Source organism: Podarcis vaucheri, assembly GCF_965113315.1.
Source record: "Podarcis vaucheri genome assembly, chromosome: 4".
NCBI lineage: Eukaryota > Metazoa > Chordata > Lepidosauria > Squamata > Lacertidae > Podarcis > Podarcis vaucheri.
In genome coordinates, this window is record NC_138762.1 from 22001356 (window position 1) to 22017065 (window position 15710).

Consider the following 15710-nt stretch of genomic DNA (forward strand, 5'->3'; position numbering starts at 1 on the left):
TACCACTGTACTTTGGAATGAATAAACTAATAGAAGCCTTAGATTGGATTTCACCAATCTAGTCAAATGGGACCTATGAAGATTTATGGAGAATTTATCACCTTGATGGTTGAGAGATTTTCTTCCGCGTGAGTGGGTATCCATACCTTACCCATAATTTTCCACTGTCAATAGTTAACATGCATGATTGACTTTAGAACGAGTTGTATAAGTATCCCCCCTCCCAAAAAAGGCCTGGAGTTTGCAGATGTTGAGCCCCCCTTTAAAATTAGTTTTGGTTAAAAAAATTCTTGTCTTACAAATCAAACCCTCTTATGCTACCACAGCATTTGGAAGTATTCCAGTTTTAATTAGTGTCTGATAACTGAACACTGAATACTTTTCTTTCTGTCTTTACTTTTTTAAAAAAAGCAATATGGAAAAGCTTCTCTCAACGAAATTCTATCTTCTTGCAGAAGTGGCTCTGAACATGTAACATACACCCCTTATCATTTTAATAGTATATTGGTATTTTAAAAACCACTTACAAAAAACAAGGTCTAAATCCCTGAAACATGGTTTTATTAGAAGAATAGTGATAAAACCTCAGAGATACAAGTCATACACAGCAAGTTGATACCTTCACATTAAGTAAAGACACTGGCAATGGTGGAAACAACAGTCTGTCGATTTACCATGTTAATACCAGCTCCTTTGGGCTAGTTTTTTATTTTTTAATTAATCACTTGAATTAAAAGATGGTTTTGTTTACATTATAAACATAGTTGCGCTTTCCTGATTCGTATCTTGAGACTTTATAAAACCTGAGAGAAAGGTTTTCTAAAGCACAACACAAAGGACTGGATGCCCATTAGGATGACTTGATGGTTCAATCCTATGCATGCTTGCTCTGAGGTCTGCCCCATTTTCTTCGGGGTTTAATCCCCAAGAGATTGTGCATATCACTGGTAGACGTAATTAGGATGGGGACATGTTGGAGGGGAAGCACCATGGCAAAAAACCAGGGGAGGAGAATGACCTTGTGGCGACCTGTGCCTTATCACTAGATGCAATTTCAAGCTGCTCCATCCCATTGGTATCAGAGCGCGAGAAAGTGCCCATACCAGAGGCCAGTCCAGCACCAACTGTGACAGGCCTCCCTCATGGCTGTACTTCTTTTAAAGCCTGCATTGCCCTCTTTTGGGAAAGACATCATCCTAAATCATAGCCTGTCCTGGGAAACACCAAAAAAGATTTTACTGAGGATTTGGGTTTGGAACAGTAAATAGCACTTTGCAAAAGCAATCTCTTAAAGAAAACATCTCATGTCTCATTTAGACACACTGCAGCATTTTTCATATCCATGCTATTAATCTGATAATGCATTTTCTTCTGCTCACTCGCACTCTGGAGGTAATCAAATAGCCATCTTGTACTGTCCAACAGTGTTCTTTTGATGCACAAACTTGCAGCCCAGAACCACCAAGTTCAATGGGACTCGCTCCCAGGTGAAATATGCTTAAGACTGCAGACTTAGGATGGTATGGCATCAAATATTAATAAGTGGCTATGTCAATACAAAAACAAAAACTGGTACAGACCATGTTCATATGAGGCTAAGAACTCCCCCAAGGTTATCTAAAATGTAATGGCATACACATTAACACAAGCAATGAAGTAAGAGCAGCAAGTTTGAAATGTTAAGATGCTTCCCCTCACTCCAATCTCCTTTTTCCTGTGCAGAATTACAGAAAAGCAAAATAACACAGTGTTAAGGTCATCCCTATAAGATGACGCAAAACAATTCCAATGACTAACTTGGGTCACATACACCTGAACAGCTGGCAGAGCTGCAAAAGAAATAGCCCTTTTCTATTGAATACCCAAAACAGATACTTAAGGACTCTATGATCAGAAGGAGGGAAATGCACCAAAGCAACATCTTGTCTGGACAAAACATTCTGGATATCTTGTACTACCTGAACCTGCTTACAGTGCACACAGCACATTTCTCATTATCCTGAGCCAAATACTACCATGTCTCACCTAGCATGGTAAGCTATGGGGGTAATTAATAAAGTTGACCTAGATTTGCTAAAAGGATGATGATGTAAACAGAAATAGCATCCTGAGTGGAAGAAGGGATGCAAATGATTTCTTTAACATTCACCATGCCAACTTGTTGCCATTTCACCCCATACATTTATTTATTACAAAATAGGCCTTGGGAATTCCTATGTTTGACAGACTAAACAGCCAATCTCTCTGTCTCAAGATATATGGAAGTAGAATTTGAAGGTTATGGCAGTTATGATGGTGCTCAAATAATAAACAAGAGAGATAGCTGAGTTCAGCTTTCCGCACATGCCTTGATTTTCAATGCAACTCAGCACACACAACTGTGCCTTTTCACGTTCTTGCTAAATGGCTATGAAACACATGAGGATACGGCAACTTTTCTTAGTTCAGGCTAAGTAGACACATGAAATCAGGTAATAAAACCAAAGGTCCCACATTAAGAGATGAAGAGGAAGGAGGATCATCTGCAGTGTTTTCATTGAAGTTCTAGCTCTGCCTTCCTAGGGTTTTTTTTTTTTTAAATATTCAGGCCAATTTCTAATCAAACACAAGTTTAATGTTTTCAAGGTCCTACAGATGCTACAGATATCACCATCCTTTTAGTACCTTTTAAGTTAATTCATAATTAAGACAATTATGAATGTTTCATTAGAAGACAAAATGTTGGGAACGGCAGAAAAAAATATTTTAAGGCCATGTCTCCATATGAAGCTGTAAACTATGGCACAAGCGATGGTGGGTGTTGGCAAAACACCAGCCAAGGCTTCGACGTTAACATTTCTTCCTAAAAACAATCATTTCATCAGCGACCTACCATATCAGATTCCTTTACAACTACAATTTTAAACACATCTCCAGGATTCAAACACTCATACAAGATACTTCTGATGCACTCTACAATGTTTTGGTTTTGAACATGGAAACCACAGTCATATTCAAGGGATATCCTTCACTTTTAAGACTGTTACAAATCTGAATCTTTATTGTTCTGAAATGCTAGAAACTTAAGACGAAACCCTCCAATTTTCAGTCTCAGAAGAGGTGTGGTTCAATGCCCATTTCACATGTAACAAGGCTTCCTTTAAAAATAAAAGGAAAAAAATGACTAAAGTTCATAAGGATGTGAACACAACCCTTGGTTTTGACTCAGTTTTTGCAACATCACAAGATCCAGCACCTTCTTTAAAGCTGCTCTTGCTATGATGCTTGGCGAACCTTTTGCCACTCCACAAATTCATCAAGAAGAACAGGCCCTGCAGAAGAAATAATGCCAGTTATAACATGTTGCGTTTTAGTTGAATCATAACAAAGACAGAAAGAATTACGTCTTAAATCATCTTAACATGTAGCTCTTGCTCAGGAGTGGCTAACCTGTTTCAGTCACCCCTGAGGGCCACATCTCAGCAGTGGGGAGGTTAATGTATGTGTGCACATACTACACGACTCTCACGTATGCAGCACCCACATTCGCTAGGCATATACCACCTCACATATACTCACACATACACTCTCACACAAATATGCAGAGATGCATGTACGCTGGAAGCACTTCCAGCCTTACCCATTGCAGTACTGCGGAGGGAGTGGGAGAAATTCCTGCCTTTCATTTGCACAGAAGGATCAACGTAAAAGGCAGCATTCCCACTCACCTGCTCTCCAGTGGTGGGTTGGGGGGAGGATCCTGCCCTTTAAAGAGGAGGCAGGGGACATTCCCTTCAATCTTAGCACTGCTTAGTGCTTACACTGGGGGTAAAAGATTCCTCTGCCTGCTCTTCAGAGAGGATAACTCTGCCTATTTAGAGAGGATCTCCAAAGAAAAGGCAGACGGATTTTTATTTCCTGATTTCAGTGCATGAGACTGAGAGATAAATCTGTGGGGATTAAAGTATCACTTAGAGTATTTTAATTGAAATGGGAATACTCACATGCCCCATCTTCATCATAGTTGCTAAGATCTGCATGGACAGTTCTGCTGAATTCTAACACATTGTACCACTGATCTTTGTTAATTACTCTGTATTTTGACTGCTGCAGAAAAATAAGACATCAGGTCTCAGCCCGCAATGTGTTGCATTTAGGAACAATAATGTGTTCAGTTTTCTTTGCACAAGCCAAGTTATTACAGTAGCTGAGGAAATGTTTGAGGAAGAAGCAGGTGTGGGGTGGAGGAGCCGCCTTGAAGATTTATTGCCTGGGAATGGGGAACAATGTTGTGCAAGGCTCAAAGGAAGGCATGCAAACGTGGAAAAGGGCAGCTGGTAGCAAATGACATCATGTGACGCAGAAAGGCAATGGGGTTGATATGCATAAGCACCAGGAGCTGAAGTTGATATAGAAAGCACAGGAAGTTCCAACATCTTATCCACAAGACCCACCTAGTGGTGATGTCATGCAAATCTAATTCTGCTTGTCCATTCTAAAGTAGTTCCAACAATCATAAAATATTTTGTTTTTAAGGGGTTGAAACATATGTAGGAACCCAAACATTTCTTGTGAAATAATGAAGGTAGGGTGGACATAACCACTCAGCAGATGAAATTTGGTTGATGGTCAGTACAGAAATGAAACTAAGGAACTGAGTGCGTATAGAAATAGAGGCACTGTCTCCCATTCCAAAAGCAAAGAGGAAATGAAAAAAGGCTTAAACTGCCTCACTGGATTGCCTATAGTGAGACCAAGAAGGTACACATTCATAAACTGGAGATCAGCTGAGATTTTGTTTTTGTTGTTATTTACGGTGTTTTTGTAGACCTATTCACAAGGCAAATGAAATTTGCAACACCTTTTATTTTTTTTTTAATGTGTGCTTACCTCCAAGTATTGGTAAAATACTGAAAACAGAGGCCACGTTCTTCCAAGTAGAAGAGCTAACATAGATTTTGCAGTGTCAATATCCAGACTTCTCTGGTCTTTATCCTAAAGAGATTTTAAAAAAGGCAGCACTCAGATATAAATGGCAAGTTCCTTGCATGTTTTTATAAGGAGAAGATGCACTTACCCTTGCAAAATCGAAGGCATATCTGTAGATATTCTTAAATGTTGAAATATCATTCAGTTGAGAGCGCAAAAAATCAAATTTACTCTGCAGCTTTTCTGTGCAGTCACATCTTAAAATAAAAGATTAAAAAATTACACGCCAAACATTCTTTTTTGGGGGGAGAGGAGACAGAAATATATAAAATACACTTTTTCAATGCACACTTTTAACAAAATAGTAGAAAAGCATTTAAACTACCAGGATTAGGGCTGTTTCTACAGAGAATATACAAATAGAGGTTCAAAGGACATTCTCGGAACAAGGAATATTGGAAGGTTGTACCCTGTCTGGCCTCACTGACCAGTGAAGAAATAGTTGCAGTGAGCTTCCTTCCCTCTTGGCTGCCAAAAAGATGCCTGCTCTAACCACCAATTGACCTAGGACTTCAGTGGGGAGGACATTATTACTCTCGTTCAGCTTTCCTCAACGTGGTGCTCTTAATTTGTTTTGGACTATAACTCGTATCAGCCCCAGCCAGATAAAATAGGAGAAATATTATTATGCATCAAACAGCCTGCAAGTTGATTTTTTTTTTACAACTGTATAAATCACACAGCAATACTTCATAGGAGTACTTGCTTTTCTGATATTTTTTTAAAAGTAGAGTTCAACACAAAGTTCAGTGGTGTTTAAGTTAGGAGCACCAGAAAGTGACAGGACCTTTCCAGTCAAAGCCAAAAGCCCTCTTGATAATAGTGCCCAACATTCCATCTGTCGTGCTCTTTGCTAAGGTTCTGTAGAAAAAGTTTGCACTTTCAGCCATGCATGAAGATGATTTCAAATATAAAAAGCTTACTGTAATGAGGTCATCCCCTTTAACCATTCTTCCTTTGTAAAAAATCCCATGCTTTCAGCCTCCAGTTTCCAGGCTAAAACTAGCATAATAATCTGTATGGGAATGGGAAAAGGGAGAAATTAAAATTCAAGATATCTGATGGACTGCCTGCACCTGTTTCCGCCTGCTGCACATGGAGATCTATAATGGAGGCCCTCCTCATGTGTTGGTTTCCTACATCAACAAGGTTGGGCGCCATGAGGGAGAGAGCCTTTTCCATGGTTGTTCCATGGTTTTGGAACTTCCTGCCAGCAGATCTATGGCAGGCTCCTATGTTTCAAGCCTTTTGGAAGGTCCTAACGACATACCTCTTCTGACAGGCATGCTGTTGTCCCGCAGGTACTAATGTAGACCAATCAGGACAGAAATATATTGATGATGGTTGTTTCGCATCCTGACTATTTTTTGCTATTGATTTTAATTGTCTTACTGCCTGGTTGTTCTGGGGGGGATTCTTATAGTTTTATGTTTGTTGTACTGATGATATTTTGTAATTTTTATGTAAGTAGCTTCAGACCAGCATCTGGAAAGATGCTCCAATAATAATTTAATAATATATGTTTACAAGAAAAACACTATCTATTTAACACCTGGTTTATTTTCTCTGAACAGCAATACAAATCCATAAGGATTCAAAATGAAGATGTGATTTAAAATTAGCTCAACTGTAGAAGACTTTCCCCCTTAAGTTTTGTGGCGTTATCTTGGCAAAGACGTAACCAAACCTGAGTTTGTAGATAATGCAAAACCATTTTATTAGGTAGTTATTGCAATATATAGTTTCATACGTAAGAAAATGAACCAATTGCTATTCTTGAGTTTTCAGATACAAAGTAACCGTTAACTAAAGGTGTACATTATTGTAATGTCAGGTCTCAATATTTCTGGTCATCACGGCAACTGTGCAGCTGCCTTGTGAACAAGGAGACAAGTGACCAGACTTCTTGTAAAATTTGACGCTGTGGAGGGGTGTGCAAATACAGTATATATCAGCCTAGCAGTTACGGGGTGATCCAAGATTGCAAGGTAAACTGGGGTTGTTTGGCTGCTTCACTGAGGAGCTGTCTGGTTTAACACTCCTCTGAGCTCCCAAGCTGGTCTGCTCCTTCCTGGCTTTTCCTGTAGGAATGGCTGGTAGAAGGCTGTCTTGGCTGTAGATGCATGGAGGCACTCAACTAACAACAGACTCCTCACCTTCCTCTCGTACAGAAAGGGTGTTGGGGAGGATTTATTGAAATGGGAGGGGAGAGAAATCTGGTGATCACAATCTCTGATTTGGATACCAAAGCCAGCCAAAATTACAGACCCCTAGATATTGTTATTTATTAAACAACCATTTCTATTAAGAATTTGGTGTGTTCAGTACATATATATATATATAGAGAGAGAGAGAGAGTTATAAATATTTTTGGTCTACTTCAATATTTTGTAGCTGCTTGTACAGCTACTGTGAGTCACTGTAAACATCATTTTATGGAAAGGCAGCATAGAAATCTGATGAAGAGGCATGTGTATTGGAGAACTGGTGAATGGGGAGGGGTTAAGCACATCAATTTCCATCAGTAAAATTAATGAACAATGCAAGTGAAGAAGACGTTTGTTGGGGAGGAGGAGGAAAGCTTGAAAATCTGAGTCTAATGATTATTGGTCTTTAGGGACAAGACTTACATTTTCAGGTTCAACGCCAATGTCCTCACAGAATTTCTCCATTCCTTCTGGCCCTACCACTTCATCATCACCTTCAAAACAAAAGAAATCAAGCTAACACATGCCATACAAATATCGTACTAGTCTTACTTCTGATCTGACAAAATGCTTGGCAGCACATCCATATTTGGATTGGCTCAGAGATATTAACAGACACAGGAAGGGTTAAGCACTCCCTGCCTTTGTGCCAGTTATCTACTATAAATTGTCCCTAACCCAGTTGTTCAGACACCTGGGGTCCCTGGACCTAGAACAATGCCACTGAACACACGGCTGCAAATGTCACAAGACCAATTCAAGCAATACATTGTTGGATATATTTGGTTTAGGACTACTATCCTGAACCAAGAGTCCTAACTGAGAAGCATGTCCTCCAGTTCATCAACTCAGTTCACTGTGTGTTTGGAGTGAGATAGCCAAATTTCAACCACCTCAGTATGCCTGAGGGAATGTCATGCCACTGTTTACAGTTCTGAACAAACAGAGGCAATTATTCAAGGGACTCTCTTCAATGCTTTCAGTTCAGCCTCAGATTAACCCCTTTTTCTGTGAAAGCACAGAGGTTTAAACAAGCCAAGCGGTTAGTGCAGCGTATCTGATTACACAAAACAGGCTCTCATTCACTTACATACAAAGACACATTAAAATAATTCTGCAGTTTGGAGCAAGATATAATCATCCCAAACTGGTGTTCTTCTCAAGAGGCTCCAAATTATTGATGCTTCAGTATTTCCTTAAGGGTCAGTAGATGTTTATGAGTGAAACAAAAACAGAGCCTCAGATAAGAATGGCCTTTTACTGTTGACTGACAAGGAGTGAACCTCATGGACTTTTGGGTAGAAGGGACAGGCAAACAATGTTAAGGTAAGCAATCATTCCTTCAGTTATTGTCTGCAAGGCCGTCTTGCAAGCTTCAAGCGGTTTCAAAAAATTGGACACTGTGGACAAATGCCCCTCACCCTATTATGCTTAAGTACGTGTAAGTGAAATACCGTAGTTTTTGCTCTATAAGACGCACCAGACCATAAGACAAAACCCATAGTTTTTTGGAGGAGGAAAACAAGAAAAAAAATATTCTGAATCCCAGAAGCCAGAACAGCAAGAGGGATGGCTGCGCAGTGAAAGCAGTGATCCCTCTTGCTGTTCTGGCTTCTGGGATAGCTGCGCAGCCTGCATTCGCTCCATAAGACCAAAAAATACATAGTTATTTTGAGGAGGAAAGAAACAGCTATCAATTATTACTAAATAAGTGAAGCCAAAACTAGAGTTTAGAAATGTACCAGCTTCATACCTGCATATTCATAAAACCAAGCCAGGCACTTCTTGCTTGAAAAATGCTCCTCCCCACTTATCACTTTACTAGAAGCTTGAGACCTGCAGTAGCTTATGAAGACATAAGAAAAGCCTACAGTAAATATCACTTCTTGGGAAAATTCCCAATAGCAAGTTATTAAAAACAGGCACACTTTTTAAGAAAACAAACCAGCAACCACCCCAAAGTATACCTAAAATGAATGTTTACTGTTTGATCATGACTTGCTGAGTTTTAAAAGTTTCAGAGTGTTTACAGTTTCAGAATGTCAGATTGAGAGTATTCCTTGCTTCTTCGTCTTTAAGTAAACACGTAGGTATTCCACATTTCAAAGAAACAAAGAGAAATACAATGCAGGCTGCTCAAAGATTCCAGCTTCATTCCTACCGCCCGCTACAGAGTCTGGCTTGTCATGTCATCAAAACTCAGGCTCAGGGTTTGTTTCTCTCCAACTAAACCATGAACCAGAACAAACCTTGGTTAAATGCTTGCTTGGAGAGAAATCACAAGCTGGGGTTTGGATGACACGACAAGCCAACCTCTGGCTTATTTTGTTTGTGGTGTGGCAGCAGCAGGAGCAACATGGGAACTTTTGAACAGTGTGCACCAACATGCTGCTCATTCACATTAAACCAGTTTGTTTTAAACTATAGTTTTAGGCAGCACACAAACTGGGCCACTATATGTTTGAAATCAGAAATAATTTAGGTCCTCACAAAGTGCACTTAATAGTTAAAATAACTAAGTATCTTAGAAAACTTTGAAAACTGCACTGCCATTCAGATACACCGCTGAGCAAAGGAGCTCTGGATTTGGAAGTAACCATAACTGATGCATGTATTGATGTACATCTCTAGGCAAACTACTGGATGTGCCTTCTGAAGAATATGGGGATCTGCATCCCTATCATGGCCACTAACTGTTATGCACAACATTGCTTGCAAGTACTAGTTTAATTGTAGAACAAAGGATAAACAAAATGATCCATGGGAAATTGAGGAAAAAGCTCTGCCCTCGGATAAGCGTTTTCTATTGCTTTCTGGCCTGACAGTAGCAGTGATCATAGATGTAAATTAATGTTGATGAACTATGCAAAATATATTCTCAGCAATCGCTAAAATTAAACCCTCTGTTGTTCTGAACCTAACCTATTTGACATAATGAAGTTCTTTGGCCATGGAAATGGACTGGCTACTTACTAGAACCTCAAACTGTGTGAAATCTATAGATGTAAATTAATGTTGATGAACTATGCAAAATATATTCTCAGCAATCGCTAAAATTAAACCCTCTGTTGTTCTGAACCTAACCTATTTGACATAATGAAGTTCTTTGGCCATGGAAATGGACTGGCTACTTACTAGAACCTCAAACTGTGTGAAATCTGTTACAACCTGAAGGGGACTCTAGCTTTTACTATCCATTCACTCAGGAAAGCAAGTTACTTGTTTAATTTGGTGGTGGACTGGCAACTGAATGAGTTCAGGATGACTTTATATCCCTGCCTTTATATTATGTTATGGTGCCTTGAGTGCTGTTTTTAATGTTTCAAGTCTTTTGTAGGCAGTTTGAAACCTTATCCTAAAGGCAGGGAACAGAATAAAATTGTTGTAATGGTTTCATCTTAATTATGTTACCTTGACTGTATGCCCTACTAAATGCAAAGGGACTTGTTTTTCTAGTTTTCAGCCTTAAAAACATATGTCTTCTCAACTGTACATGGCAGCTAAGAGTCAATGGTTTTTACATGTCATGTAATAATGGTATCTGTGACTAGCAGTTTCATCTGAAAACAAAGTTTCAGGTTTAACTGAAAGTCTGAATCCCAGGTGCTGCTGAACACTCATACCCCATGAAGTGAGTATTTTAATGGAAGTCATAACAGTGCTGCACTTCACTCAACTGTTGCTGCTAACAAGCACTTGGCAATTTGATGTTTAAAGTGAAGCATCTAATCCATTCTGTTCCTGAATGGATAATTAAACATAGCTTCAAGTACAGAAAAGCAAAGTGCAAGAATTTACTATTCATGGTCTTGCCAATTTTGTGCATATGATATCTGCACAGATGCCTTTAGAATCATGTTGACTTCTGCGCATGACAAATGGCAACCTGGGTAACTGGATTGTCAGAAACTCATCCACTAACAGCCAACACATATGTAGCTAAAGCTGCCCCAAATTGCTTCACTATTTGCCTCTGTCTCCACTTTCCTCCTAATGCTCTGTTAGTATCCCTCACGTTGAATGTCAGATGGTAAGCTCCTATGGGCAAGGACTTGCTTTATTGTACTCTAAAATGCTGTGGACACTGAAAGAACTATATAAATTTTGTTCTGCTGCAGCCACTTCTCACTCCACTCATTGACCATTTTCTCCTTCCTCTTATTTAAGAAATCTGTCCTGATGCAAGCTGGAAGGGAAGACAGATGGCAGAACGTGGAGGGGATGCCTGAATCTATATTCTGAGCTGGGGGGCAGGCAAGAGATGAAAGTTGCAACCTGGCTATCCCAAATGTATTTCAATGCATCATCCTAAATATTTCTGCTATCTGGAATGTGGCAAGATTTTTGAGTGGCCCTATAAAATTACGTCACCATAGATCCTAAGAGCCATCTTCGTACCTCATGATGTCTGGTCAGTTTTATCCTAAAGTATCTCCTACCATGTTTCATTAACTGTGTTGTGTTCTGATCCATGTATATAATGCACTTTTTATGCCAGTAAAGGAGATTGGTTGAATATTTCTGCCACTGCTTCCATCTGCAATACCAGCCTATTTGATTATATTACATTGGTGCATATTAAGTAAAAAAACAAAACTGCTTCCAGGAAATTAAAATCCAATAGTCTGAATGTAGAACAATGGTGTTACTTGCACTTAGCAACAGATACTGATTTGTGCAAGCATTTGGCTATATGTGTAATAAGAAATCTAATGGCAAGTATCTCTTTGTAGGGAACACAGTTTCTTACCACACATAAAACAAAACATGATTTTCCAATGTGTAGGGCATGGCCATGAGAAACTAATGGCCTAACACCCAGACAGACTTTATACTAGATATATGAGACTATCTAGAGTTTGGTAGCATAAGCAGAACTGTTACCCTAAATTATGGAACAAATAGTTGTTCTTTGTCTGACACAAAAGCCACTAAATCAAGGTTTCTCAAAGCAGTGCATGGGGTGGTGCAGGGAGGGGAGGGTTGTTCATGTGCCTTCCCAGAACTGAATATCATTGCCAGTTCCTGAGAGGAAGAGGCCTAGGGAGCTCAGCATGCTGTGAAGCCAATCCAGTGCTCCTGCAAGCATACCCACACTGTGCTGTGCTTCCCACTCATCTCAGGGACCAGCAGCAATCACTGGTGTTGGGAAGGCACATGACCAACACTGCTCTGCCCTGTCCATGTTGCCCAACTGACTGCTACTGTTCAAATAAGAGTAGCATGCAAAATAAGGTAGCAATAAAGGTTGCATTAAGCGCTTAGAATCATAGAATCATAGAGTTGGAAGAGACCACAAGGGCCATCGAGTCCAACCCCCTGCCAAGCAGGAAACACCATCAGAGCACTCCTGACATATGGTTGTCAAGCCTCTGCTTAAAGACCTCCAAAGAAGGAGACTCCACCACACTCCTTGGCAGCAAATTCCACTGTCAAACAGCTCTTACTGTCAGGAAGTTCTTCCTAATGTTTAGGTGGAATCTTCTTTCTTGTAGAAGGTCATTCTTGGAGGTCACATATACACCACAATTTCAGAGCACATGTATACTACTTGAGCAGTGATGGAGAATCCTGGGAACTACAGCTTGTTAAGGGTGCTGAGAAATAACTGTGGAGGGTAATTTGAAGAACTGTTTCCCTGTATCTTAGTTTACATTAGAGAAAACGGTTGAGATATATAATAGAGATGGGTAAGACCTTGGTATAGATGCTATGGTGGAAGCCAAATGGGAGGTCTTTGGAAGTCAGACTGCGCTCCTGCAGTGGTGGTTGCATCTTTCTGCTGTATAGAATTAGCATATGTGACATGCAGAGGATAAGTAGATAGAACTTTAGGGATTGAGTTGATTATCTCTGGACAGATAAAGCACACAGGCATTTCTGTCACAGGGAAATGGTCTCACAGGAGAAGTGAACGTATGCACCTTGGAGCAGAGACCTATCCTGTTACTCTGAAAATACTATATAAACATGAACAGACCACTATAAAAGCATTAAGTGATTCATTCTGTTGCATGGAGGAAGTTGGAAATAGTAGGTGGGGAACCTCCTTTCTTTAGAGATGCTGTCAGTCTGGCATCATAAACCAGCACAACATGACCCAGTTATGACACAGCTTGGCAAGAGCTTAGAGAGGAAGAGCTACAGCACATATTTTGCACACATAATGTCCCACATTAAACCACTGGCGTCATTGAACAAGGTTGGGAAATGCCCATTCAAAACCATGCAGATCTGCTGCCGGTCTTGGTAGACAATACTAAGCTACATGAAGGAATGGCCTGACTTTGCATCAGCTGGCTTCCGATGAGGCAATGCCAATTCAAGATCTACAGGCCGGGGACACAAAGTGAATCAAGTCCATACATGAGATAGGGCCTGGCTGGTGGTACAAAGAAAGGCTGTTGGTGTTTCTGTTCAGAACCAGCGCCGCAAGACAAGCAGGCGCAACTATTTGACAAAGGCCTACTGCAGCATTATGCATTGCTTGATAGAAGAACTACAGCTGCACGTTCGCAACACTGCTTCAGTGGTACACACGGGAAGGAGTGTGTGCGCGTGCATGTGTGTATGTGAAGGTGCCCCAAGACACATACCAAGTTTTGCTCAGGGCAGGGCAGATATAAGGGTGAAAAATGAAAGGATATGCATAACCTGCAATAAGTTATGGAAGCTTCACTTGGTGCAAGGATAGGGTACAACCTGGCCTATGTGTCAGAAAAGGTGAGGTGCAAACATAGTAGCCAACTAGGGACCCGAGGTCCCTTCAGCCCCCCCTAAAATATTTGAGGGGAACGCCACCCCAAATTGTAGGCCATTGCCATTCCAATAGCATTCATGTGCCTCATTGTGTGATTTATGTGGGAAGGGGCTTACCTGCCCCCCCAAATATTTAAGATGGCACCTCTGGGTGCAAATGCAAGAGGGGAGGGGAACCCCCCTCGCTAAAGGCTGCCTTCCTGGTATCACAAAAGACCCTCTCCCGCCTTGTGTCACCAAGGCAACGGGTGAGGAGGGGGAAAGGGAAGCCGCTCGGTCCCCACCACGGTTGCCCCCCCCCCGCCGCGGAGCTGGGCCCGTCCGCCGCCGCGGTGGCTGTTGGTACCTGCTGATTTTGCACTTCTTGAGGCCCGTCTCGTCCCCCGCCTGCCCCGAGGATTTGCGCTTCTTCTTCACGGGCATCTCCCTCGGTTCGCCCCGGACGGGGGCGCGGAGGCGGAGGGCCGCGGGGCCCCTCGGAAAGTGGGAGGGAGCCGCCGCCTCTTCCTTCCCTCGCGGCTGAGGAGGAGGAGGAGGCGGAGGAGGCGGCGGAGAAGCTGCCGGTGCCGTCGCGGCTCTTGCCTTCCTTCCCCTCAGCTCGTCGCCACCGCCGCCGCCGCCGCGCCTGGTAGATTCAGGTGTGGGAAGGAGGAATATGGGGGGGGGGAGAGCGAAAGAAAGAGCTTTCCTGAGGGAGAAGCGGCGGCGGCGGCGGCGGCGGCAACGCCGGTAAAGAGCGGAAGAGGAGGAGACGCGCCGCGCCGCCCCGGAGAGGCGGGAGCAGGAAGTGACAGAGGCGCGCCTCGAACGCGCGCGCGCGCGCCTCGCAGCGAAGGCTCGTCCAGCCTGCCCCCGTCGCCGGGCGGAGCTAATAGACGGGGGCGGAGCCAACACGCTGGCCCCGCCCCGCCGGCGGGGAAGGTCGTGACGCAGCCCGCCTCAGGGCCGCTGAGGGGACAGCGGGGCGTTGTGAGCCGACAATAAGCATGCGCTTCGCCCAGCTCCCCTCTCCCGTTACTTTTTTAAAAAAATAAAATTGCGCGCGCGCGCGTGTGTTTTTTAAGGACTCGAGCCCCCCACACCCCCTTAGTTAAGCAGCACCGTTAGCCGTAGGCATGTTTACTCAGGAGGAAGCCCAGTGGAGGTCAAGGGGAGGGGGTGTTGCACCCCAAGGACATCGCATCTGGGGAAGCGAGCTGTAGCCCACTATCTGGTCCTTTGGACTACAACTCCCATAAGCCTGCCTGGGGACGGGGGCTGATGGGAGTTGTAGTCCAAAGTGGCTGGCAAAGGCGGGCTTATGTCATAAATAATAAGCTTGCTGTAGGCAAGCTTCACTCTGCCCCAAGGTCTCTACGGGGAAGCAGCATCTGAAGCCCAGCCGGCTCCTGCTGGTCAAAGTGGAAAGTGAGGGTGTGGGGTGGCTTTTCTTTTTTGCCCTTAGCCTTAGCAGCGCCGGATTGAGGGTCCTGCGGTTAGTTCCCCCACATACAGTGTGCCGAGCCCAGGCGGTACAGAATAGCAATAGGAAGAATATTCGTGTAAAAAGCAAATTACAAAAGGATCTACAGTACAGTACTGTGAAAATAAGAAATATTTTTTTTGGCGGGGGCAAATTTTGTCCTCGCTCAGGGCGCCGCATCGCTAAAGTCCACCCCGGCCTCACAATCCGGTGGCTCCTGAGCCAGCCCAGCTCTGCCTTGCACCTGAAAAGGCCACTTTCGGGGCTACCACCAACTAGACTCCCAATATGATTAGGCAGCGTTCGGGGCTTCA

At 42.6% G+C, this 15710-nt stretch overlaps 1 protein-coding gene across 1 annotated transcript; it reads right to left on the bottom strand.

The window, feature by feature from the left end:
• Positions 1-540: 540 nt before the first annotated feature.
• Positions 541-14754, bottom strand: DCUN1D5 (defective in cullin neddylation 1 domain containing 5). The gene is made up of 9 exons (XM_082221525.1): positions 14281-14754; positions 8929-9020; positions 7599-7669; positions 5892-5983; positions 5057-5165; positions 4870-4974; positions 3984-4086; positions 3236-3311; positions 541-3137 (listed from the first exon to the last, which is right to left on the bottom strand). Exons 1-8 carry the CDS (start codon positions 14355-14357, stop codon positions 3256-3258), a joined length of 705 nt encoding a protein of 234 aa, XP_082077651.1. The 5' UTR covers positions 14358-14754; the 3' UTR covers positions 541-3137; positions 3236-3255.
• Positions 14755-15710: the final 956 nt, after the last annotated feature.